At 39.9% G+C, this 27,314-nt stretch overlaps 1 protein-coding gene across 1 annotated transcript in view; it reads right to left on the bottom strand.

The window, feature by feature from the left end:
* The window catches only part of DOK5 (docking protein 5), a 188,558-nt gene that overhangs the window by 21,777 nt on the left and 139,467 nt on the right, over positions 1-27,314 (bottom strand). Inside the window, exons 3-7 of the mRNA XM_063425686.1 lie at positions 24,878-24,992; positions 20,715-20,834; positions 18,609-18,798; positions 8,618-8,753; positions 1,712-1,832 (exon numbers count right to left, since the gene is read on the bottom strand). Of these exons, the coding sequence (XP_063281756.1) occupies positions 1,712-1,832; positions 8,618-8,753; positions 18,609-18,798; positions 20,715-20,834; positions 24,878-24,992 (682 nt within the window). The remainder of the gene's footprint in view (positions 1-1,711; positions 1,833-8,617; positions 8,754-18,608; positions 18,799-20,714; positions 20,835-24,877; positions 24,993-27,314) is intronic.

The raw sequence follows: 27,314 nt of genomic DNA, 5'->3' as shown, positions 1-27,314 counted from the left end.
GCTGGCCTTTCTTGGCAACATCTACTTCTTACTCTTAGTGGCTATCACTGGATTTTATTGCCCTTTGCTGGCCTTTCTTGGCAACATCTACTTCTTACTCTTAGTGGCTATGATTGGATTGTATTGCCCTCTGCTGGCCTTTCTTGGCAACATCTACTTCTTACTCTTAGTGGCTATGAGTGGATTGTATTGCCCTTTGCTGGCCTTTCTTGGCAACGTCTACTTCTTACTCTTAGTGGCTATGACTGGATTGTATTGCCCTTTGCTGGCCTTTCTTGGCAACGTCTACTTCTTACTCTTAGTGGCTATGACTGGATTGTATTGCCCTTTGCTGGCCTTTCTTGGCAACATCTACTTCTTACTCTTAGTGGCTATGAGTGGATTTTATTGCCCTCTGCTGGCCTTTCTTGGCAACATCTACTTCTTACTCTTAGTGGCTATGACTGGATTGTATTGCCCTTTGCTGGCCTTTCTTGGCAACATCTACTTCTTACTCTTAGTGGCTATGAGTGGATTTTATTGCCCTCTGCTGGCCTTTCTTGGCAACATCTACTTCTTACTCTTAGTGGCTATCACTGGATTGTATTGCCCTTTGCTGGCCTTTCTTGGCAACGTCTACTTCTTACTCTTAGTGGCTATCACTGGATTTTATTGCCCTCTGCTGGCCTTTCTTGGCAACGTCTACTTCTTACTCTTAGTGGCTATCACTGGATTGTATTGCTCTCTGCTGGCCTTTCTTGGTAACATCTACTTTTTACTCTTAGTGGCTATCACTGGGTTTTTATTGCCCTCTGCTGGCCTTTCTTGGCAACATCTACTTCTTACTCTTAGTGGCTATCACTGGATTTTATTGCCCTTTGCTGGCCTTTCTTGGCAACATCTACTTCTTACTCTTAGTGGCTATGACTGGATTGTATTGCCCTCTGCTGGCCTTTCTTGGCAACGTCTACTTCTTACTCTTAGTGGCTATGACTGGATTGTATTGCCCTTTGCTGGCCTTTCTTGGCAACGTCTACTTCTTACTCTTAGTGGCTATGACTGGATTGTATTGCCCTTTGCTGGCCTTTCTTGGCAACATCTACTTCTTACTCTTAGTGGCTATGAGTGGATTTTATTGCCCTCTGCTGGCCTTTCTTGGCAACATCTACTTCTTACTCTTAGTGGCTATCACTGGATTGTATTGCCCTTTGCTGGCCTTTCTTGGCAACGTCTACTTCTTACTCTTAGTGGCTATCACTGGATTTTATTGCCCTCTGCTGGCCTTTCTTGGCAACATCTACTTCTTACTCTTAGTGGCTATCACTGGGTTTTTATTGCCATCTGCTGGTCCTTTTTAGAAACTCTTATTAATCTCACATGAAGGGAAGCCCATGCCAGCACACTTCTGATCTTACAACTGACTGAATTCTCTCACTAAAGGGTAGTGATATGTGTGTAGTTACAGTGTATTCGCTGTTCAGAGAAGGATCATGTGACATCCCAATATGCTAGCACAAGGCCTTTAGCAGGCTGGGAATTGTGGGAAATATTGTCCACTTACAATCAGACCACCCCCTGTGCCTGTACACACAAAATTGTGTGTTCACGCATTTCACTTGTCTTATAGGTATCACTCGCTAGAAAAAAAGCAATAAATACAACAGAACTAAGGGAAAAAAAGCGCCTCCTCCAGCCTCATTAAAAGGAGAAGCCGTATTTGATTGCCTCTTACCTTGCAAGCTGTAGAGTTGCCCCGTACTGTGCTGCCGTGTGATGTGTTGCCAATACGCACTTCGTGGCAGCGGTACCATTGTGTTAAGGGACATTGTGCGTTCACTCATTCTCATTTGAAGCTACAAAACACAGAAGAATGAGATTAGACACAAATTATTAATAATAATTACATTATATAAAATGAGCAATTTGTTATAATCTTACAGATTTCTATCTTGTTTAATCATGCAGATTTTATTTCACCATTTGCTCCATTTTCGTTCTCCATCTTCTATCTCAATCCCTGATCAATTCCTAGCTTGGGAATTGGTGGCTTCACCTCCTTTCCTTCCTGCATGTGTCTCCCACCCCGTGTCTATTGGTTCCTCCATATAAAGTTCTTCTCTCCATCACTGCCCTATTTGTGCTCACTCTCCTTGTAGATATTATTCCCTTTAATCCCTCCCTCAGTTTCACTCCCACGTCAGACCTTTTAGCTCCACTTCTCTCATTCTTCCAGTTCCCACCAGTTATATTCATTCTCTACTCCTTTTATACCAATGCACGTCCCTCAGACTGTAATATTTTCCAATCTTTCAGTCTCACCCACCATCGGCCTCCTCTCATCCCACAATACCCCTGTTTTCAATGTATTTTCCAAATTAGTTTAGATCTTACCTTTCCCCCACCCCTTCTATTTCTCTCTCTCAATATATACACACACACACACACATATAAAGCAGCTCCTCCTGATTATTTTTATTTGCCATTCATCATTAATGACTACCTTCTAGACAAACATTATTCGCCACCTCGGAGAAGCTGCTGAGTTCCAGAACTTGCCCTAGTGTAACCAGTTCTTCACTATCCCTGCACTGCCTCAAGTCTTGTTGGGTAATTTACTAAACTGAGAACCCAAGATAAAATCAATGTGAATTTTAAATTTAAGGCCAGATTAGCAGAATGGAATGTCGAGTTAGAGAATATTTCCAGTTCGTCTAATTTAAATGTAAAGGTCACTTTGAATTCACCTTGAATTCTTACCACATTGAATAACCCTGTTAGTTTTACGGTGAGAGTTACCATATCGCTAGTTTGATGGGATCAGCTCGTCTCCCGACTTGTGTGATGCGATAAGACCAGCAGAGAATGTTTGATGATGTGTCCAGCTCTGTACTGCAGATGATCTCACAGTACCAATGTATATGTTTAGATTATTATTATTATTACAGAGTACACTGTCACTTTAAAACAATGCATGTAGAAGGGATTAAGATATGTACTTAGTGATGAATGGAAGATCATCTTTAAAACAAGGGCGATATAACATTGTCACTGTAACAGCATATATCTCATCCCTCCTGAGCGCACAGTTCAGAAATAAATGTTTGGGCTTTTAAGCTGTAATCACCGATCTTCATGTAATTTCCAATTTCAATAACATTTGTAAGGTAGATGAAGATGGGTTTCAGCACCTCGGAGAGCTGCCACATGATATTATTAGCTGTTACATTGTAGCGAGGTCGGTATTGACATTTATCAAGAGATTCAGCACGGCTTTCTAATATGCAGGTATGGTAAAATCATTTCAATCTGCATTGTCTCGTCTGGCTTACAGCAAAACAACAGACGCCATAATTTTTAATAAATAGCTTTTTGTCGCATTATACACCAACAGGAACATGGCTGCGTGACAGCTAAATATTTGTTCAATTATAACCACAGGTTTCTCTATTGCAAGTCCACTGAATGATATTAGCATTTACAAAAGGGAACTGAAATCACTGTTATCGCAAACATGTGGCGAGCTGTTTTACGAGAATGAAATCCGATTTTTGTTTTTCTGTGGCAGTTAGAATACAAACTGTTCTTTCTTTTTAAAACAAAGAAAAGAAGACAAACTATTACGGTGTAAAAAATTCAATTTTGCTTCATATTATAAAGCTTAGAAGATGCATTTTTTAGAAAGTGCTGTATAAAGATGGCAACAGCTATTAGACAAATAATTACTTGGGAGAGAAAAAAGGACACTTAAAATATTCTCTCCAAACGCCATAAAGGAGAAACTCTAATTTACAGTTTACAAATCTCATCAGGCATACAAGAAATATTATTGATTATTTCTGATAATATAAACGATTAGATTACTAGAAATATCACCGGTTAATTCTAACAATATAACATATAACTATCAGATTACTAGAAATATCGCTGGTTAATTCTGATAATATAACGATCAGATTACTAGAAATATCACCGGTTAATTCTGATAATATAACTATTAGATTACTAGAAATATCACCGGTTAATTCTGATAATATAAACGATCAGATTACTAGAACTATCACCGGTTAATTCTGATAATATAACTATCAGATTACTAGAAATATCGCTGGTTAATTCTGATAATATAAACGATCAGATTACTAGAAATATCACTGGTTAATTCTGATAATATAAACGATCAGATTACTAGAACTATCACTGGTTAATTCTGATAACTATCAGATTACTAGAAATATCCCTGGTTAATTCTGATAACTATCAGATTACTAGAAATATCCCTGGTTAATTCTGATAACTATCAGATTACTAGAAATATCCCTGGTTAATTCTGATAACTATCAGATTACTAGAAATATCCCTGGTTAATTCTGATAATATAACTATCAGATTACTAGAAATATCGCTGGTTAATTCTGATAATATAACTATCAGATTACTAGAAATATCCCTGGTTAATTCTGATAATATAAACGATCAGATTACTAGAACTATCACTGGTTAATTCTGATAACTATCAGATTACTAGAAATATCACTGGTTAATTCTGATAATATAACTATCAGATTACTAGAAATATCGCTGGTTAATTCTGATAATATAACTATAACTAACAGACACACATCCTGATACGCATATAGGCATACATACTGACACACACATACTGAGACATACACACATATATAGACACACAGGCGTACATAGTGACAGACACATACTATTATACATACAGACACACATGCATAAGGACATACAGACACAGACACATTCATAATGAAATACATACAGACATTCATACAGACATTCATACTGACATGCAGACATACATACACTGACATTCATACACACATAATGACATGCATACAGATAGACATACATGCATACATACATGCATACAGACATACATACAGACATACATTCATACAGACACTGACATCCATACATACACACATTCATAATGACATACAGACATACATTCATACATACATTCATACAAACAGACATACACACATTCATAATGACATGCAGACATACATACACTGACATTCATACACACATAATGACATGCATACAGATAGACATACATGCATACAGACATACATTCATACAGACAGACAGACATACACACATTCATAATGACATGCAGACATACATACACTGACATTCATACACACATAATGACATGCAGACATACACACAGACAGACATACATACAGACAAACACACATACAGACATACATACACACAGACATACACACACAGACACACACACAGACATACATACACACACACAGACATACACACATACAGACAGACATACACAAAGACAGACATACACACAGACAGACGGCCATACACACAGACAGACATACATACAGACAGACATACAGACAGACATACAGACATACATACATACATACACACAGACAGGCAGACATACACACAGACAGACAGACATACAGACAGACATACACACAGACAGACATACACACAGACAGACAGACATACATACACAGACAGACATACATACAGACAGACAGACATACACACAGACATACAGACATACAGACAGACATACAGACAACCATACAGACAGACATGTCTGTCTGTCTGTCTGTCTGTCTGTCTATCTATCTATCATTTATCTATCTATCTATCTATCTATCTATCTATCTATCTATCTATCTATCTATCTATACAGTATCTATCTATCTATCTATCTATCTATCTATCTATCTATCTATCTATCTATCTATCTATCTATCTATCTGTACAGTATCTATCTATCTATCTATCTATCTATCTATCTATCTATCTATCTATCTATCTATCTATCTATCTATCTATCTATCTATCTATCTATCTGTCTGTCTGTCTGTCTGTCTGTCTGTCTGTCTATCTATCTATCTATCTATCTATCTATCTATCTATCTATCTATCTATCTATACAGTATCTATCTATCTATCTATCTATCTATCTATCTATCTATCTATCTATCTATCTATCTATCTGTACAGTATCTATCTATCTATCTATCTATCTATCTATCTATCTATCTATCTATCTATCTATCTATCTATCTATCTATCTATCTATCTGTCTGTCTGTCTGTCTGTCTGTCTGTCTGTCTGTCTGTCTATCTATCTATCTATCTATCTATCTATCTATCTATCTATCTATCTGTCGGTCTGTCTGTCTGTCTATCTATCTGTTTATCTGTGTGTCTGTCTGTGTATCTTGCATATAAACAGAACAAGCTTTGTTACTGTGTGTACAGAGAAAGTCCAGTTTCTGGGTGACAGGAACTAGAAGATAGTTACTTATACAAACAACAGACAAGATAAAAGAAATTAAAGGAGAAAACTTTTATGAAAGTCTAGTTATGTTGGGAGAATTTGCTGTGAGAGAGTCTTTTATTGAACCCACTACATGATGGGGATCAATCTCTTTTTAAGCTGATTCCCTCAGTGATGCTGTTCTATTTGTCATGATAGTGTCCCTTTAATGTGTCTTGTGTAGCTCATTATATCTGCATGCTTTTTGTTCTTAGGTCAATTTATTATTACCGTATTGATAGGTGTGCTCCTATATTAATTTGGCCCTGCCTTGTTCTAGAGGTCTATTTTTATGTTTTACCCCCATTGTTCAATCCAGGTAATGGGATTCAGAAAGCGTGGTCTGCCTGAAAGCGAAGCTACAATATAAAACGTCTTAATGGAAACCATTTACCTTAGCTTAATAAAATAACAAGAATTAGCAGAACACGACCATCACCAAAATAAAGAACTATGAAAGGGTTGACGATATCAGCGGACTTTCTGATTGAGAGCAAAGTGGTATTTTGCAAAGTTACGTAATCCAATTGGTTATTCATTCATTTCAGCATTGTATTACTCTAAGTGCACCACAAGAGCATTTCTCCTCTCTAGACAGTACATTATTTTACCCGTGATTGTATAAAGTTTTGTGAGCGCTTTTCTATCTCACAGCTAAGCCTGTCTTTGATCGAATATTGACATCTGTATGAGTCCTCTATGTTCGATTTTTCAATTTAATTACAGAAAAAACTTGTTAAATTACATAAAGGATCAGAGCCCGGCAGATGTAAGCAAATTGAATTCTCCACTTTTCTTTTAGAATAATGAACTTAACATAATATGAAAGAAAGAACTTTGAATGGGAACTCTTCATGGGAATTAAAACAGATTTTAATTACTTTACTAAAAGCAGGAATTTCAATGATAGAGTTATATTTACTATGCAATGGAATTCACAAGACTTGTGTGAAAATTAGTTTGAATCGGTTCTTCCAAATCAGATTCTCTTTAATCCAAACCCATATGAAATAATATGCCTAAGATTAACCTGTGGGGTGTAAATCAATCGAAACCGTAACCAATCGAGCTGTCCAGGATTTACCTTTGGAGTCTAAGTCAATCCAAACCCAAACCAATCATGTCCAGGATTTACCAGTGGAGTCTAAGTCAATTCAAACCCAAACCAATCGATCTGTCCATGATTTACTTGTGAAGTCTAGGTAAATTCAAACTCCACATATCGATCTTGCCGGGATTTAACTGTGGAGTCTAAGTCAATCCAAACTCGAACCAATCGATCTGTCTGGGATTTACCTGTGAAGTCTAAATAAATCCAAACCCCACAGATCAATCTTGCCAGGATTTACAGGTGTAGTCTAAGTCAATCCAAACAGGAACAAATGGAACTGTCCGGGGTTTACCTATGGAGTCCTATTCAACCAAACCCAAACCAATCAATCTTCCTGAAGTTAACCTGTTGAATCTTATTCACAAGACCCCACCGGTAAATCCAGACAGATTGGTTAGTTCTGGTTCAGATTGAAAGGAATTTGATTTGGACAAATTAGCTCAAACATATTTTTGCAGAAGTCTAGAATTCCCTCTCTGCACATGTAACCCTTCATTCATTTATATATAAAACATTTTTGTAAGCCACGGTTTGCACAACAAATATTAGTCCTACAACAGCTAGTAGGTGACTACCCTTATGACCAGGGCCGGGCTGTGGAAGATCCCCAGATGTTGTACAACTACAACTGTCATGGTGCCTTATCAGCTTTAGAATGGCAGAGTATCATGGAAATCGCATTTCTACAATTATTATTTGTCCATCCTGCTTTAGACCATGCATTCTATGTAGGCCATACATGTTCTAAGCCAGTCAGGAGGGAAAGCTTCAATTGTAAAGATATTTTTAAATGATGTATTTTACATTAAATCCTAAAGTAGAGAAGAAGTCTATTCATTGTTTGGTACAGGGTAAGGAGGGAGTAGTAATTACTAAAGAGGGAATTCTGCTAAAAGCACAGCTGATTTAGAGAATGTTTCCAGTTCACTTCTTTTGCTTTTTTATTTTAATTTGATTTAAATTAAAATTTTCACTTTAGTAAAAGAGTAGTTAAGAGTATCATATTTTGCAGTTTAATAGCTAACTTGTCACAGCTATCTGTATAATAATAAAAAGTAATCGCACAATGCTCGGTGTAAATGGAGTTTGGTGGTTGGCCAAACAACATGGCACTGAACACAGAAGGAACGGCTGCTTGTTTAGGGCCACGAGTCCCGGTATGATCAAGTTAAAGGGAATTAGAATCAGACGTACCATTGAATTCTTGACAGTTTGCAGTAACCGCTCGTGTTGCTCAGCTATTGCCAGAGCGGCTGAATGAACCTTGTGATAAATAGCTTCACCCTCTCTGGTTTGGAAGATAAACAGTCCTTCCCCAGTGTCACACATCCTGCCAAACAGACAAAACAAAAATCACATGTGATCACGGACTCACGTCTGACAGCCCAAAACATTTTCTTTATACTGAGTATGTCATTATCAGACCCAATGCAAGTCCCATCCCTGATCAAACAAGCAAAGAGATAAGAAGGTACGCGGCCTCAATGGATGGTCTAACGAGCTAAACGCTAGGGCACAGTGTGTGGATACATGTAACACACTGATACACATACACATATATATTGTGCTATTCTCAACATATTCATTTTAACCCCTTAATGTCCAAATGCTTCAATTTCACTGTCATCTCAACCTGGTCCCTAAAGATCTCATATTGTAGAATATCATGTTAGTCCTGCAATGCCCTCCAGCCATTAATTGGATAGATCACTAATAATTGGTAGCATAGCATAGACCCTCACTGGCCTCTAAGGAAATACAATTTAAAAATACATCTCACAGGGCAATCCTGACATTTCTCTGGCATCTCTGATCATGTAACAGAGTATGGTGAAACATGGTGAAACACCAGAAGTAATTGGATGAGCTTTGATTAGTTATGTTTTTAGTAAATATAAACTCCAGCTCATAGTTATGGTTTGTGCTGTGCATGTCAATAAAGGGACTCTGTAGATACTGGAACTGCTCCATCTCATTGAAGTGGTTATAGTGTCTGAAGTCCCCAGGCGCTGTCCCTCCATTCAATGTTAAAACACTCCAGCTCATTGAAGTGGTTATAGTGCCTGGAGTCCCCTGGCGCTGTCCCTCTATTCAGTGTTAAACCATACTATTTAATTGAAGTGGTTATAGTTCCTGGAGTCCCCTGGCACTGTACCTCTATTCGGTGTTAAACCATTCTATTTAATTGAAGTGGTTATAGTGCCCTGAGTCCCCTGGCGATGTACCTCTATTCAGTGTTAAACCATTCTATTTAATTGAAGTGGTTATAGTTCCTGGAGTCCCCTGGCGCTGTACCTCTATTCAGTGTTAAACCATACTATTTAATTGAAGTGGTTATAGTTCCTGTAGATGTTGTTTACTTTACGGGTCTGTTTTTCTCCAAACATTAATTAGATTTTAATGTAGAAGTGATATTATTTTTTTTCATAGTTATTTCTCAAAGTATAATTTTTTAGGAAATGTCAATTTCACTTAACAATTTTTCAATCTTGTTTTTTTTTGGTAAATATTTTTCCATAATTGGAATTTGTGTAATCTCTTGGTTGATTTTGGACAGTTAGTATTTTAGAGAATAGCTCTGTCAGAGCTCAGTATAGTTTAAGTATTAATCAGATGAGGGGATAATAATTCAATCTGTTATGACAACCAAGAAAAAAACGCCATTATTTGAACTCCTTTAAAACATGGAGCAAATTCCATTATATTGTGTCAGTCTTGGCACATTATTCCATGGACGAGTTTGAAATGGCTAATAAATTGACATAAAGATAAACCTGAAAACAACCAATCCTAACGGCCATTATTTGATTTTTCTATTGTCTTGCATTCAAAAGTTCGAGAAGTCACAGGTCCGTGCTTGCATAATGTTGGCTCCTGACAAATAAAATGGCTGGTAAATACAGAGAGGTGATACTTGAGATGAACAAAATGTAATGCAAATAGATATCTTCCAAGAATCGTGCCGGAGAAAACACAGGGATAGGGTGGGTGCCAACAACTCGTGGCCTCCATCACTAGCCGGCCCACCCACTGACTTGCTGTTTGGCTGATCTTATCCTTGGGAACCAAGTAAGGAGCCCCATTAAAGTGCATCTAATGCTGTGCTGACCAGGGACACAAGGGAACCAGAGCAGGGCAGGACCCCAAAATTGGGACTCTCCCACTGAACGGAGGACTGTTTGGAGGCTTACAGGTATACAGTAAATAAAAACAATATTGCGTTTTAAATTGCGGTATGTCACTTAAAAGAACACAGGTAACATGTCCTCTCTAAGCTGGAACACAGGAGTACTAAATCCAAAGTTCTATGACACAAAGTTTGTTGCTGATTGGCTAATCAGACAAATACAATAATGAAATAATTAAATTATGGGGCCTCAAAGGACGGAAGGTGACAAAAGAAATCAAAACATTTCTAATTTGTCTTGCTTTGATAACGTATGCTGCTCAGCAGTTTCCTAAGTTCAAGCATCTGTTTCGTTGTGTGTTTGTAATTAGATCAAAGCTTGAATGCCCATTACACCACCTTAGTGTGGAGAGTTGTGATAGAGAAAATTCCTTTGATAAAACTTACAGTGCGCTCTGTGAAATTATTCTAAGCCCCAGTATCAATAACATTTGTTTATGAAAGGCTCAGCAATTAAGCCGTGTGCATGCACTACTTCAGACATACTAATTAATTCAGAGCTATTTTTTTTCCCCAAAGGTATTAAAAAAATTATATCCATCCGTCTGTTTATTGTGTTTTCAAATTGTGCTCAATGGGAAAGGATATGAATGTGGTCATGATCTATTTTCCAAAATAAATCTTTGCAGAATATTGAATAAAGACCAGATTTGCATAAATGTATATTTATTCTCAACAGCCAAGGTACCCATGTTTAATGTCGTTTTAATTTGCATAATAAAGGTATTAATAACTTTGCATTTTTACCCAGTGTTGGGTTTCTCAAAAGATGTTGCTTAGCATTTAGTTTCTCCTGTTAATCTCTACAGGAAACATTAAAACTTACTGCGGGAGCTACCGTATATACTCGAGTATAAGCCGAGGCCCCTAATTTTACTCCAAAAAACTGGGAAAACTTATTGACTCGAGTATAAGACTAGGGTGGAAAATGCAGCAGCTACTGGTAAATTTCTAAATAAAATTAGATCCTAAAAAAATTATATTAATTTAATATTTATTTACAGTGTGTGTATATAATGAATGCAGTGTGTGTGTGTGTATGAATGCAGTGTGTATATGAATGCTGTGTGTGTATGCAGTGTGTATATAATGAATGGAGTGCAGTGCGTGTATATGAGTGCAGTGCATGTATATGAGTGCAGTGCGTGTATATGAGTGCAGTGCGTGTATATGAGTGCAGTGTGTGTATGAGTGCAGTGTGTGTATAATGAATGCAGTGCAGTGTGTGTATAATGAATGCAGTGTGTATGCAGTGTGTGTATAATGAATGCAGTGCAGTGTGTGTATATGAGTGCAGTGTGTATATAATGAATGCAGTGTGTATGTATGAGTGCAGTGTGTGTATGAATGCAGTGTGTGTATGAATGCAGTGTGTGTATGAATGTATGAGTGCAGTGTGTGTATGAATGCAGTGTGTATATAATGAATGGAGTGCAGTGTGTGTATATGAGTGCAGTGTGTGTATGAATGCAGTGTGTATGCAGTGTGTGTATATAATGAATGCAGTGCAGTGTGTGTATGAGTGCAGTGTGAATGCAGTGTGTGTATGTGTGTATGTATGAATCCAGTGTGTATGCAGTGTGTGTATGAATGCAGTGTGTATGCAGTGTGTGTATGAATGCAGTGTGTATGCAGTGTGTGTATGAATGCAGTGTGTGTATATAATGAATGCAGTGCAGTGTGTGTATGAGTGTGTGTATGAATGCAGTGTGTGTATATAATGAATGCAGTGCAGTGTGTGTATGAGTGTGTGTATGAATGCAGTGTGTGTGAGTGCAGTGTGTGTGTGTGTGAGTGCAGAGCATTGGTGGGGGTGGGCATTTTATTAATTATTATTATTTAATTATTATTGTGATATATATATTTTTAATGTTGTTATTATTTTTTTTATTATAATTATTATTATTATTTTTTTTATTTATTTTTTCGTCCCCCCTCCCTGCTTGTTAGCTGGCCAGGGAGGGGGGCTCTCACTCCCTGGTGGTCCAGTGGATGGGCTGTAGGAGGGGGGCTGGCAGGAAGCTGTAACTTACCTTCACCGCAGCTCCTGTCAGCTCCCTTCTCTCTCCTCCGTCCGTGCAGCTCCCAGGTCAGCTCCCTCTGCAACTCTCGCGGTCGCGTGGAGCGTTGCCACGGTAACCCATGGCAATGCTCTGACCCCGCGGCTCTCGCAAGAGTTGCAGAGGGATCTGACCTGGGAGCTGCACGGACGGAGGAGAGAGAAGGGAGCTGACAGGAGCTGCGGTGAAGGTAAGTTACAGCTTCCTGACAGCCCCCGGTCCTTGTCTGTATTATGGCAATGAAAATTGCCATAATACAGACAACTGACTCGAGTATAAGACGAGTGAGTGTTTTTCAGCACAAAAAATGTGCTGAAAAACTCGTCTTATACTCGAGTATATACGGTAATTACCAGTCATTATTGAGCATAGCTGCAAATCTCTATCATTAGTGGTGACCATTTAAGCAATTATCAGCTGTCAATAACTGCAACAAGTATTGGAACAGCCAGCCCCATGTATATCACAAGTGACACGAAGAAAAAGAGTGGCGCTAAAATCAGATATAAAATCAAAGTGTAAAACCCAGTGCAGCTTAAATATCACCCAAGTGCTTTGTCACTAAAAACACTTAATATGTACGTAAAAGAATATCAGATAAGGTGATTGTGCACACAGTGGTGCTACGGAATTCCTATATACTGTAAACATAAAAAAGTAGGGCAATATGTATACAATAAAATTGTAATAAAAAGTATATTGGAACACTCACAATATTTAGAGCCCTATGAGTCAGCTCTAAACAATGCTGGCATTTTCATCAATTGTGATAAGAGAATGTAGATGTATTCATCACCCGGTCATGTGACCACCGCAATCCAGAATAGATGCGCGGCCATCTTGGGAAGGTCACCTGCATTTACATAGAGAAACATAGCCAATCCTCCATATTAGGTGGGGTGAATATTGGCTTTTTAGTTTAATTAATACACCTGTATTTGTTTTAATTGATTAGTATGTGTATTTAAAGATACTTGTTCATATGGATACTTACATGTACCTGAGCAAGACCTGTCTATGGTCGAAACACGTTGTGCTTTTACTTGTTTTTGTGAATAAAAGTTTTTACTACATGTGACGAAACCAACCTCGCCACTGAGAACTGGAGAAGCCTGGTTGCTAGCCTCCTGCCCAGTGATTATGGTCCCTGGGAGATAGTGCCCTTTAAGGGACTGAATTGGGGCTTATGGACTGCTACCATAATGTACTGACCCTGTAAGAACTACTTTTGGGCAGGTGGATTGTATTATACTGTCTCTAGCTCTTTAAATACTTTGTGGACAGATTGGTACTTTTGTATATGGCACTTTGGACACATTCGAAGCTGTCGAAGCTGTCGAAGCTGTCGAAGCGGTCGAAGCTGTCGAAGTTACCGAAGTTGTCGAAGTCGTCGAAGTGGCCGGTATCGGACAAAGGACCACGTGGCGGCGGCCATTTTAACTTCGAACACTGCCGACCCTTAACATCAACTCCACTTCGACACTTCGACTAAAGTCGAAGTACAGGCACACTTCGAATGGGACTTAGCCGTTTTTATGCCAGGAATTGACCGACCGCACAGCCCAAATCTATGGAACTGTTTTGGGCAAGAAAATGTGCTTGCGGTCGGTCATAAAAGGACTTCCGTGTAACTTTTGATCCACTGGAGGGATTTGCCTGAATTTTGGAAGTGTTTATGTTTAAAGTATGCTGAGTCTGAATATGTGATTGTTATGTGGATACGATGTATGGTTGTAAAGTTATGAATGTTATGTAAAAGTATATTTTGAACTGTACACATAATGGGATTAAGTGTCACACTAAGGGGAGGGGATGTGTGGGAGGTAACATCTATGTTATTGGTTATTTTATGCCTCCCCCTGGGTGTGGCCTGTATGTGTACTCATGTAATAAAAACCAGGCTGGGTGCCCCAGCACCTCAGACCACTGCTTGACCTTCAACACGGAGCCTTGTCTCGTTCTTGGGGGGATTCACTGTATGCTGTTGGAGATTGACTGCTAGGAGTGTAAGCTGATGTCTGCTTTTCCTATTCATCTGCTAGCAGCTATTCGCGAGGTTCCAGCTTGGAGTGCTATCTTATTTCCTGGTATGCAGTTCGGGAGTTTGATGCATTCGCCTGTATCTAGTTCGTGAGTTTTGATGTTCTGCAGTAGCTGTGCCTTTCTGAGAAAAGGGGATTATCGCCTAAACGGATTTTAACCCCTCATATGCTGAAACGGTCCGTTACAATTGGTGGCAAGCGGCGTGATCGTTCCTACAGCCAGAAGGACAGCTACAGAACACCATTTCTTTGGATTTACAATTTGAGGGCAACGCATGTCTGAGTACAGCGACCCTGACAGCACCAGGATGGAACCAGCAGTGGAGTACAATGAGGGTGACATGGATGACCGGGATTCATTAAGGAAAGGCATCTGGTACCAGGCCCTGGATAACGTACAGTACCAGCGGGGCAAGAGTCTCCCCAGTAAAGAGCAGCGATGGCAGACACGACTGGCACTGCGGATACCCTTCCTGGGAGAGCAGCCCCTGAAGGGATGGGTGAAGGAACTAGAGCACCGGGTATGGCAGGAGCTATGGCTGGAGGATGCCTACCAGGCGCTCTGGTGGTATATGGCACAGTATATACCCTGGACAGCCGAACATGACAAGCCAGAGGGAGTGGAGTTTGATGGTCCTGGCTTGTTATGGGAGTCTTTTGCAGAGCCTGGCTTCGGGAGCCCTGCGCAAACCAGATTGCAGGACATTTTCTCTGAGAGGGAGGCTAGGCATGAGTGGGATGACCCCCATGAGGTAGAGCAAGACCTGGCTCACCTAGCAACCCTGGAGTGGGAACTGGAGCAAAACTACCGAGATCTCTTCCACTTCATTGGGAAGGCTCAGCAGGACAGTAAGGTGACAGACCCAGATCCAGACCCCTTCCGCTGGGAAGATATTGTAGAGATTTACTGGGAAGAACCCCAGGTGGCCGGTAGAGATGGGACCGAGGTCTCTCCACCGGTCCTGCAGGGAATTGGGAGCCCAGTCTCCATTCCCCAGTGGCAGGCTGAGTTACAGGGGGCAGAGGTAGTTGGTCCTACCCCCCAGCAGCAGAGTGATATGCCGGGAAGGCAGTGTGAAGTGCAGGGAGAGGAGGGCAGCGTCCTCCCTCCCCAGCGGCAGGCTGAGTTACAGGGGGCAGAGGTAGTTGGTCCTACCCCCCAAGCAGCAGCGTGATTTTTTGGGAATTGGAAGCCCAGTCTCCATTCCCCAGCGGCAGGCTGAGTTACAGGGGGCAGAGGTAGTTGGTCCTACCCCCCAGCAGCAGAGTGATATGCCGGGAAGGCAGTGTGAAGTGCAGGGAGAGGAGAGCAGCGTCCTCCCTCCCCAGCGGCAGGCTGAGTTACAGGGGGCAGAGGTAGTTGGTCCTACCCCCAAGCAGCAGCGTGATTTTTTGGGAATTGGAAGCCCAGTCTCCATTCCCCAGCGGCAGTGTGAATTGCAGGGAATTGGGAGCACAGTCTCCATTCCCCAGCGGCAGGCTGAGTTACAGGGGGCAGAGGTAGTTGGTCCTACCCCCCAGCAGCAGCGTGATTTTTTGGGAATAGAGAGCCCAGTCTCCTTTCCCCAGCGGCAGAATGTCCAGCAGGGAATAGAGAGCCCAGTCTCCTTTCCCCAGCAGCAGGACACTGTATTGGGAGGAGAGACAGTCGGTCTCCCTCCACAGATGATGGAAGTATGTATGGGAGAGGAGCTTGCTACCACCTCTCCCCAGCCGCGGATCATTGATGTGCAGGGAATAGAGAGCCCAGTCTCCTTTCCCCAGCGGCAGAGTGTTCTAGTGGGAGAGGAGCCTGTTACCCCCTCTGCCCAGCGGCAGCTTAATGTACCAGGGGGAGACTGTAAACCCCCCACCGGTGCAGATGGGACCGTGGTCTCTGCACTCACCACACAGGGGATATGGACGGTCGGTCCTACCCCCCCATGACAGAGCTGTGTATCCAAGGGGGAGACAGTCCGTCTCCAGCAACCAGGCTCCAACCAGACTACTCCGGTGGTAGTGCTGGCACCAGGACAGAGTACCGCTGGTCTCTGCCCACTCAGCAACCCACCAAGGCAGCCTACCGGTCCCACACACAGCCGTGGTGAGGCACCTGGACATGGACAAGATTCTCCTCTACCCAGGTGTAGTAACCATTTATTGTGGGTGGGCTGTACTGTTTTGTCTGCTTTGTGGGTGGGCTGCTGGACTAACAAGGGCACTGACCGGCAGGAGGTCAGGTACCCTGTTAGTCTTTTGGGAAAGGGGGAGAGATGTGACGAAACCAACCTCGCCACTGAGAACTGGAGAAGCCTGGTTGCTAGCCTCCTGCCCAGTGATTATGGTCCCTGGGAGATAGTGCCCTTTAAGGGACTGAATTGGGGCTTATGGACTGCTACCATAATGTACTGACCCTTTAAGAACTACTTTTGGGCAGGTGGATTGTATTATACTGTCCCTAGCGCTTTAAATACTTTGTGGACAGATTGGTACTTTTGTATATGGCACTTTGGACACATTCGAAGCTGTCGAAGCTGTCGAAGCTGTCGAAGCTGTCGAAGCTGTCGAAGCTGTCGAAGCGGTCGAAGCTGTCGAAGTTACCGAAGTTGTCGAAGTCGTCGAAGTGGCCGGTATCGGACAAAGGACCACGTGGCGGCGGCCATTTTAACTTCGAACACTGCCGACCCTTAACATCAACTCCACTTCGACACTTCGACTAAAGTCGAAGTACAGGCACACTTCGAATGGGACTTAGCCGTTTTTATGCCAGGAATTGACCGACCGCACAGCCCAAATCTATGGAACTGTTTTGGGCAAGAAAATGTGCTTGCGGTCGGTCATAAAAGGACTTCCGTGTAACTTTTGATCCACTGGAGGGATTTGCCTGAATTTTGGAAGTGTTTATGTTTAAAGTATGCTGAGTCTGAATATGTGATTGTTATGTGGATACGATGTATGGTTGTAAAGTTATGAATGTTATGTAAAAGTATATTTTGAACTGTACACATAATGGGATTAAGTGTCACACTAAGGGGAGGGGATGTGTGGGAGGTAACATCTATGTTATTGGTTATTTTATGCCTCCCCCTGGGTGTGGCCTGTATGTGTACTCATGTAATAAAAACCAGGCTGGGTGCCCCAGCACCTCAGACCACTGCTTGACCTTGAACACGGAGCCTTGTCTCGTTCTTGGGGGGATTCACTGTATGCTGTTGGAGATTGACTGCTAGGAGTGTAAGCTGATGTCTGCTTTTCCTATTCATCTGCTAGCAGCTATTCGTGAGGTTCCAGCTTGGAGTGCTATCTTATTCCCTGGTATGCAGTTCGGGAGTTTGATGCATTCGCCTGTATCTAGTTCGTGAGTTTTGATGTTCTGCAGTAGCTGTGCCTTTCTGAGAAAAGGGGATTATCGCCTAAACGGATTTTAACCCCTCATATGCTGAAACAGTCCGTTACACTACATTTACCTGGTGCCTGACTTACTGAACAGAAGAACTGTGTCGGTTTTTGGAGGACAGGGTGATGAATACATCTACATTCTCTTATCATCACAATTGATGAAAATGTCAGCATCGTTTGGAGCGGACTCATAGGGCTCTAAATATAGTGAGTGTTCCAATTTACTATTTTATTACAATTTTATTGTACACATATTGCCCTATGATGTTTTTTTTTATATTTACAGTATATAGAAATTCCTTAACATCCATATCAAGTATACCATTGTGTGCGCAATCACCTTATCTGATAGCCCAATGTATATACCAACATCTCCTAAGCAGAAAAAACACTTTGTTGGATAGCTAAATGTAAATGTTCCATGTGTAAATAGAATGTTGTTTTTTTTTTATTTTACAAAAAGTGCAGTTTCAATAAAAATTGGCAATTTTATAAAAAAAAAAACGGTGTGTATTTACCTGCCAGCTTCGAAAGTAAACCAGGCCGGGTCTCGTCCATACCTCCGGAGTGAGCTAAGTGGCCAAGAGACTAACTTGGTTCGGGGGTTCTGAATGTCCCACAGGCAAATGTTCTCAAATGTAATCTGCAAGGTGCACTCTCCGTGGATTTCCAGATTAGGGGATGGCATTAAATACACATAGAATCTCTCTAAGAGAAAATATAAATTAAAGACACAGCATGCAGACAGCTCATTATTGTAGAAAAACATGTCAGACAAAGTATTGTTGGGCTAGTGTTCTATAATAGAATCAATACAGGCAAAAGGAACGAAGGAAAACCATTTCTATTCTATTTGTAATAGACATAATTCTTTCAGTTCTAAACGCGGTTAATATATTAACCAGTGACATTATTATTAAACTATAAAAATTGGAAAGAATTTCAGAATTTAATATTAAACTATATCCCATTCCTTCAATTTTCCAAAAGGCTGGTTTTCATTTGAAGTACTCGATTTATTGTCCCGTTCACCACTTTTCACTTTTTAGTAAGTAAATCTATAAGGATTTTTTTTTTGTTTTCACTCAAAAACAATAAAACGGAATGTATGTTGTCCTGAGATGACTTTTTCTGATGGGATTCTAACATAGTTAATCTTATCTTCAGCTTTTGAGAAAATATGTCAATGTTAAGTCTTATGCAAAGAAAGAAGTTGCACCCCTACTTTTTTAGAGAAATAATGCACTTTACAAGAGTTTACAAGATATATAGAAATTATGATTTTATCAGAATGTATCCTTATAACAAAGCCCCCCCCCCCCCCCAAAAAAAAATTGTGTTTATTTTTCTTAACACATTTCCTGTTATATTTTGTCTTTCTTCTGGGATGTTTCATCAATCCGCTGTTTTGGTGGGTTTTTGGTTAGTTTTTGGTTTTTTTTAGCTGTCAAAATCATTGCAACTTAATTTATAAATGTTGCAGCACACACAAGCGGTTGAGGGTTGGGTATCATATAGTAAATAGTAAAAGGTTTACATGATAAAGGTATATTAACACCAGCTTGTAGGTTTGATTGTAAAACCACAAGTAATTTAGAGTTGCTTGGCTTCTTTGTTGCGGGGATATATCAGTCGCTGTGCTCAGTATTTAGGTTCATGAGTAACTCAAGCAGTAAAGAATCTTTGTGCATGTTCTGTGATCACATATGAAGTGTTGTCTCATAGAGAAGTTCTTTATGTATTTCAAATTCAAGCTAGGGCACAGATGTTCCACCTGCCAGGTACTGATACTGTTTCCTCTCTAGGATTCTGAGAAATCAGTGGAATTTTGGGAAGGTCTCCTGTAGAGGTGTGAGAGATGTAAAGGTTTAGAGAAGAAAAAATGGTGGTGTGGTAGGTCTGGGATCTCTTTTCCCCCTTGTAGCATTTGTGAAGCATCATCAGGGTCAATAATGTGTCCCTTGTGGACTGCCAGCATGATGGTCTGGTTGTAACTCTTTTGCATTAAGTCAGTAGAGTAGTTTTCAACAGATTTAATATGAATTACACAATATGTTTCATACTCCAAAGGTAAATGGAAGGCCATGTGGTTCCCAATCAGCTTTCCATGCTTTCAGAAGAATTGCATTATATTTAAAAAAAAATCAGTGTGCGGTCAATTACAACTGTTCATTAAACTTTGAAGTTATCCGTTCACATAAGGAATCCTAAGAATACTGCGCACATGAGGGTTTAGGCTGAAGAATTATACTAAGTACTGGAATCATAAATGGAACTTGTTAGGTTTGGTCTTTAGGGTACAGATCAGCCATATTTTGGTTGAGTCTTTGGGTAATCTTCCTTCTCCATATCTGGTGAATAATATTGAGCCCTAGAAACTCCACTCAAGGCACCAACCTCTTCATAGATAGTGCTAACCAATTGGTTGAGTCAAACATCTTTAAATGCCAAGCAGTCCTCTCTTTGTAGCCTTTTCTGGTCGGTCTTTGAAACGAAGACGGGGTCAATGTCTGGGGCAGATGATCTCTTTAAAACTTATTGTTGGAATTTTGACTCAACAAATTATCAATAATATTAGGAATTCTACTATCTTGCAAAATAGATTTGTAGACACAAATACTCACCATTTTGCTCCCGTTCCACACCTGTTGCAAGTAGGTCTGGCTCTCCCAGGCTGATGTCATTGATCCGAGTTCCCAGGCATTCTGTATGCAGAACCTTACACCACTCATCTGCTTCTAGCTCTGCACAAACAAAGACACATTATTTCAATGGTTTAATGTTTTACATATTGATGCAGCAATTTCTTAATGTGACAGAATATGTCCAGTGTTATTACGCACATTTTTTTAACTGTATTTATTGAGAATACAAAATGAATTCAGTATAAACATATGAATAAAACTTATTGCAATAAAATGGCAAATTAATTAAGAAAAACATAACACGTAAAGGAATATCTTACTCAGAATGTTGTCTCGCTAAAAAAGAAGTCTCTGGTATTTACCTCTTCAATAAAGAAAAACATGAAAGCAATGCAGCATCCAAAAATAAAAACCCTTAGAATGCAGGTTGATCTTTGTGATTTGTGGGTGTTAGGAGCAGCGGTCAGAGAAGTACTCAGACTCTGTGTGTTTCGGGAGCACTTGATGCACATCCTTTTGTACATGTCACACATACACGTGCTGTAATCCAGAGGCTGTAGAGCGTGGTGTGTACATTCCCTGCACATACACATTTATCTCTCTGTGGGCAAATGCACACACCACACATGGCATCCACTAGGCTACCAAGGACCAACATTTATAGAACAGTATGCAACAGAGAGGGAAATGAAATATAGGAGAGCAGGCAAAGGCTGGGGGACATTAAAGACTGCAGTTCTTTTTTTTACCCAAGTTCCCATAGACAGAGATAGACCTGAGTGGGTATATGAGAGTTGTGTATGTTTGTGAGGTGTGCCTGTGTGTGAATGGGTTGTCTGTATAAATGATGTGTGCAATGCATTGGTGTGTTAATTAGTGTGTGTAGAATCTGCTTATGAGGTATGGATGAGGCATCTGTGTTTGTAAATATAACATATCGGAGTGTTTGTGTATGAGTTTGTGTGTCTGTGTGCGTTTGTGTGTCTGTGTGTGTCTGTGTGTGTGGCCGTGCAAAGGGAGCTTGCCAGTGTTTGGCTTGGGGGGAATGAATGCCTTTTTTTCTTATTTTAACACACACATGGCCCAGCCTATGCATTGAGAACATTGAGATCACTTATATCAGCACAAGTTCAAACAAACGTCCTGCATATTCCCTGATTGCAGCCCCGCTCCTGTAGTATCTGCTTTTCGACATCCCACTGCGATTTCTATTTCCATAATGAACAGAACAGTGCTATGAGACTGCAGCTTAGAAACTCTGTATGTAATTAATTAATTTGATAAAACCTACTGTATAGGTAAAATGTGTTTGGATGTATATTTAATTTTTAAAAGTTTGTTTTAACCCAATACAGTTATTTTGGCTCAAAGCTGTGTTAGATTCACCCATATATTTTATTGTTATTATTTTCCTATCTGTTAGTGGCATCCTACTAGTATCCTGCTGTATAATTGTGAACATATGGTCCTTGGTAGGGACTATACCTCTTGGCTGCTCTCACAAATGTGAGTACGGTTCTCATGCTCTTTGTTTACTCACTACACCAGAGAGCCCAATACTGTGTTTTTTTTTTCTCTTTTCATATGTACACTTATGATTCTGTACAGGCTGTGACAATATTTACATCCATAATGTTGGAATTATACCACCCTACGCCTGAGTCATTGAGCTTGTGATGTGAGCTCCCCCTTTGTGAGTGCATTTGCCATCAAATTCATTACAATATTACAATATTGTTCTTTCCTCTCTCCCTTGTGTATCACTGTATATCCACCACTGAATAACACCAAAGCTGCACATTAAACACATGTATCCATAAGTGAGGATTAAACCACTATTGAGTCCAGAGCTGGTTTGAAGCTCCATTACGTGTGAGTGGGTATTCACACATTTCTGTTGTGTGTCCTTGGTGTCATATTTTAATATACTGCACCATTGATTTTCTCTGTCTCTTTACATGTACCCAAGTTATATTCAAGTACCATCAGAGGCAAGACCATCTGGTGGAAAATAAAAATTCTGAACTGTGTCCCCAGGACCTTTTTTATACTTTTCCACTTTAATACATTCTGTATCTGACATGAGGTGCATCCTGTTATTTGTCTTATGTGTCTCTTGTGCTGTAATTAGTCTGCATTAAATAAAATGAGTAAATATGGATCGCTATTAAAAATGACAAAAAACAGCACTTTCATATTACAAGGCCATGCACTGCTATCCACACGCACAGTCGGAATAAATCATGGCTGAATGATTAGGCTAAAACTACTATCTTAACAGACTGCAGTTCCTGTAAAATATAAAGAAAAAAAATGGCTGAAACCCAAACTTTGAGTTTAGAGGTCTGTGATCTGGCTGAAATTCAGCAGCATCTAAATAAAAACCGTTTATGGGTTCTTACTTAAAATATAGAAACTACATTTTTCAAGCATATGTATTCATTATGTAGTGGTTATAGTGCTAGGAGTACCCTTGTTTGATTTTTACCTGGGTCTGCCAAGTGCACCTCCCTGTCTGCACTACTTAACACAGAGAAGCGGAGGCTTTCTGCCTGAACTAAGCTGGCAGTGCAGGGCTTAGCTTATTGGCTGAGAACAATCATCTGAACCAATGAGCTATCCCAGCATTGCAGGGCTGACAAAAGCTTGTAAATAGGGGCTTCCAGTTCTCTGTTAGTAGTGGAGGCAGGGAGTGCCGCCCAGTGGATGTCCAATCAGAAGTTAAACCATTTGAAAATGGGTTGACTACTTTCAATGGGGGTTTGCCTCTTGCACTGTATGGGGCGCTTGGTGTGTTCCTTTTTAATTGCTGCTTATTTACGGTTTCATAGGTTAAACAAAGATATCCTTATTGTTCGTATTGTGAAATAAAGTTGTTTCTTCCTTTTTTTCGCGAAAAGATGCATTAAACAAGTCCAATAAAATAAATCGAGATGAACCGGCCATGTAGCCTTGTTTCTGATAGCATACAAAACAAGTATTTCCAGGACGATAGTGTATAGTAGCAGGGCGTCACAGTGAGAACATGCAATGCCAACCAATCTTAAAGTGAGTCCCTAATAAAATCAACAAGAACTCTTTTCCCTGACTTGCAAACATTTCAGGAAGAGGAAGAATCATGGATGAACAAATTAATTTGCATAAACAGTGGGAAAAAAGTGGGAAAATGTGTTAATTAAGCTGAGAATTCTGGCGATTTAGCTTCCTGTTGTCCCAAATAACTGTTGAGCAAGGCATTCTTTTCACATCGCATAAACTGGCCTGAAATTTGTAAAACATTTATCAAATCTCCTGGTTCAGTAAATGAAACAATGACATATTTACAGCACAGTTATAATGATTTTACATGCACACTTTGATGGATATTGACTAAACTCTGAATTTTATGAATTCAATCTGAATGACAAAATGTAAGGTACAATAGCAAACTTGGAACTATATCAATAGCAAACTTGGAACTATATCTGAGATTTTTCCAAAATGGCAAATTTGGCCTCAGTTTTGCCATTCAGGTTCAGTCCATGATTGATAAAGCTTTCCATATGATTTATCTACAAACATTAGACTTTAATGGTGACATTGGTAGATAAGCCATTTAGGAAGTTTGTCTAACAGTACTCAATCATTTGGAAAGCTTATTAAATCAAGACCTTAATTTGAGGTTTAGTGAACAATACATTGACTTGTGCTAAAGTTTGTTTGGGACTCATTGATTGTCCAGGATTTACCTGTCTTATTCAATAGACAATATTACACAGGTAAATCTTAGATAAAGGGTAGGTCACCTTGGCACTCCTGATGTTGTGGATTATATTTCCCTTAACAGTCAGAAACCTGGCAAAGCATCATGGGTGATGTAGTCCACAACATGTGGAGAGCCGAAAGTTGCCTAGATGATCAATTTGTCCTGGTGTGAATTACAAGGTATATGGCTACACACCATCTAAAATTAAGTTTTGCACAAGTCTAGTAAATAATCCAGAGTTACATTTCACATTTCTCATCCAATGTAAGTGTTTGCTGAAATACAGACAGTGAAGCTTACATCCATTACTGTAATGGGACATAATAGCTATGGCATGTTCAACTACATCCCTCACCATTCGTCATACTCTCTGCAATAAAAAGGGAGATCTTCTTACCCGATTCACAAGCAAATGTTTTTGAGGTGTCATCATTGAAAATTATTCCCACCGCGTGTTTCTTTGTGGTTTTGGGGAGCCTTTCTACATTTTTTACATTATTCAGCTCTGTGACCTAAAATAAACATTAAAAACAATCAATTTATTGTATTTATCAATATTTAAATTGTTTAAAAAAGAGTGGGTTAAACTAAAACTAAATGTTCTACACATAGAAATAGTGACAGTGGTGGAATGCGTCAGGCATTTGCAGATATAATGCAGAGGAAAGTTTATTAAAAGATGTTAACCATTTGCTGGGAATCCTCTAGTACTTCACTCACAGACTATCACTGGTGATCAAGTTGGGGCCTCGATTTAAACTTTTTGGGTAAGCTTTTCAAATTGTTTCATATTTTGGATAAACCTTTTGGATAAACGTCTTGCTCCGTAACTGTCATGGCTCTCGGCTCTTCTGCTCATAAACTATGCAGCCACGCTGACAGAAAGGTTTCAAACTTACCTTGGTCGCGGTGGGCAGCTGCCCAGTCTCTCTCCGTTCCGGTCCCCAGCATGTGCGACGTTCTTTGGAACGTCGGCACCTGCGGATCAGGATTTTATAATAAATTTACCTTCGCCCACATTAAAGATGGTGCCAACGTGCGTGGAACGTCACATCATAGATTTGCATGCACGTTTTGGGATCAGAGGTCAGAGACAGCCAATCATAGCCTATAGAGGGTTTTTTAAACCCAAATTACCTTTTTGCCAGTGCCCTATCGTGGTTTCCACTGGCTGGTTATCCGAGAGTGGGTTCCTGATCGTGTTTTTCTGGTATTTGACTTTGGCTTTGTTTGGACTTCCCTGATTTCCTCATCGTTGTGTCTCATTCTGTGTCCCTGACCTCGGCAAGTATTTTGACTATTCTCTGGTACATTAAGTCCGGCCATTCTAAGGTCCGGTTAGACGTTATCCTTAGTCTTTCGGTGTGATACTATTCTGGGTGCTGACAGTAACCATTATAAAATGCTGTCTTTGTTACGGTGCTTTAAGTGTCCTTTATCGTTATTAAACCAGCTCACCTACAAAAAAAAAACCACTTTAAAAGGTATCATTACCATTGTATACTTTAATTACTCTATTGTATATACAGTCCATATTTTATTATTTATACAATGTAAATATAGCATGTGACAAATTCATTGTGATCTCAATTAATTGTATTTAATTTTGTTTATAATGGCGTCTCCCATTTCTTATCTTGTCTGCCAAGGGATTAGTAAATCCATAAAATAAAACATGCACACTTATTTAGTTTCCTCAGTATTCTGGATTTAATACAACACTGGGGGTTTTTAAAAGCATTGTCCTTGATGTACAAATTTCTTCAATTTGCTAGATTTCAAACACTGCAGTTTAGAATAGTCTGCAATCGCCTGTTCTGTTTACCCAGCCGACACATCTTTTGCAGAGGACCCTCCATTCCAGATATTAAAGGTCACCATTCTGTTGCAAAATATTTCCTAAAACGGTATAAAACCAGAAGCAGCTTTATTGCCTATGACCTCTTTCAGATTAAAGCAAATTTGAAAGTGCTCAATGTTTAATGGTGCGATGCAGAAAGTCGCAGTAACAGAATGGTTTCTTTTTTGCTGTTCTGGTTGATTTTATTGGCCAAATAGCATACTATGCTGTACGGTTCATTGTAGAAGTTCCTCTGGCTTTTTCATTTTTTATTTTTTTTTATATATACTGGAAAAGGATCCACAAGCAGAAGGTTTATTTGTATTGGTTTTACATATAATCAAAGGTTCTGCCAAATAACTCTTTGACATGAGAATCAAGAGAAACTTTAGCAAGACAACAAAAGTTCAGGTTTTATATCAACCTAGCTCACCAAATAGCTGCATCAGCAAATCTGAAAAAATTGTGTTCATAAAAGGCTGGAGATCTGCCGTCTCTCCATTTCAGTTTATTTGTATATGAATAAGATCTCCCAAATGTGAAAGTTTAATCCAGATGTGGACCCTTTGCTACTGTGCTACAGGGGCTCTGAACATTGCCTCGCCTATTGCTCCTGTGTCTCTTGTCAGCTTTTTACCTCTATAATAGCAAAAGTGACCTGAAACTTGTGTAACACCTTAGCAGGGGCTAAAAGAAGGGGGAGCTATTTTCGTGCTCTCTTATACTTTGTTTTGGAGTTGTACCCACTTACTCAATAAGAAAAGCACTATCCTGAAGATCACTTAATTAGATGTCAGATATTTGGGGCAAAATTCATAAGTCTTGGTCAGAAAAAATGCTTGTCAAGATTTCCATAATATCACCCCTTTATGACACTCTTCATCTTTTGAAGAAGCTAGTGGTAGCCTTTGAATCGGTCAATGATTAAGAAAGACCAGACACCCAAATTTGAATCTGAGGCAAAGCTACACAGAGCTGAAAGATAAGATAGACA

Source organism: Pelobates fuscus, chromosome 6, assembly GCF_036172605.1.
Source record: "Pelobates fuscus isolate aPelFus1 chromosome 6, aPelFus1.pri, whole genome shotgun sequence".
NCBI lineage: Eukaryota > Metazoa > Chordata > Amphibia > Anura > Pelobatidae > Pelobates > Pelobates fuscus.
This window is presented reverse-complemented; position numbering and strand designations above follow the sequence as displayed.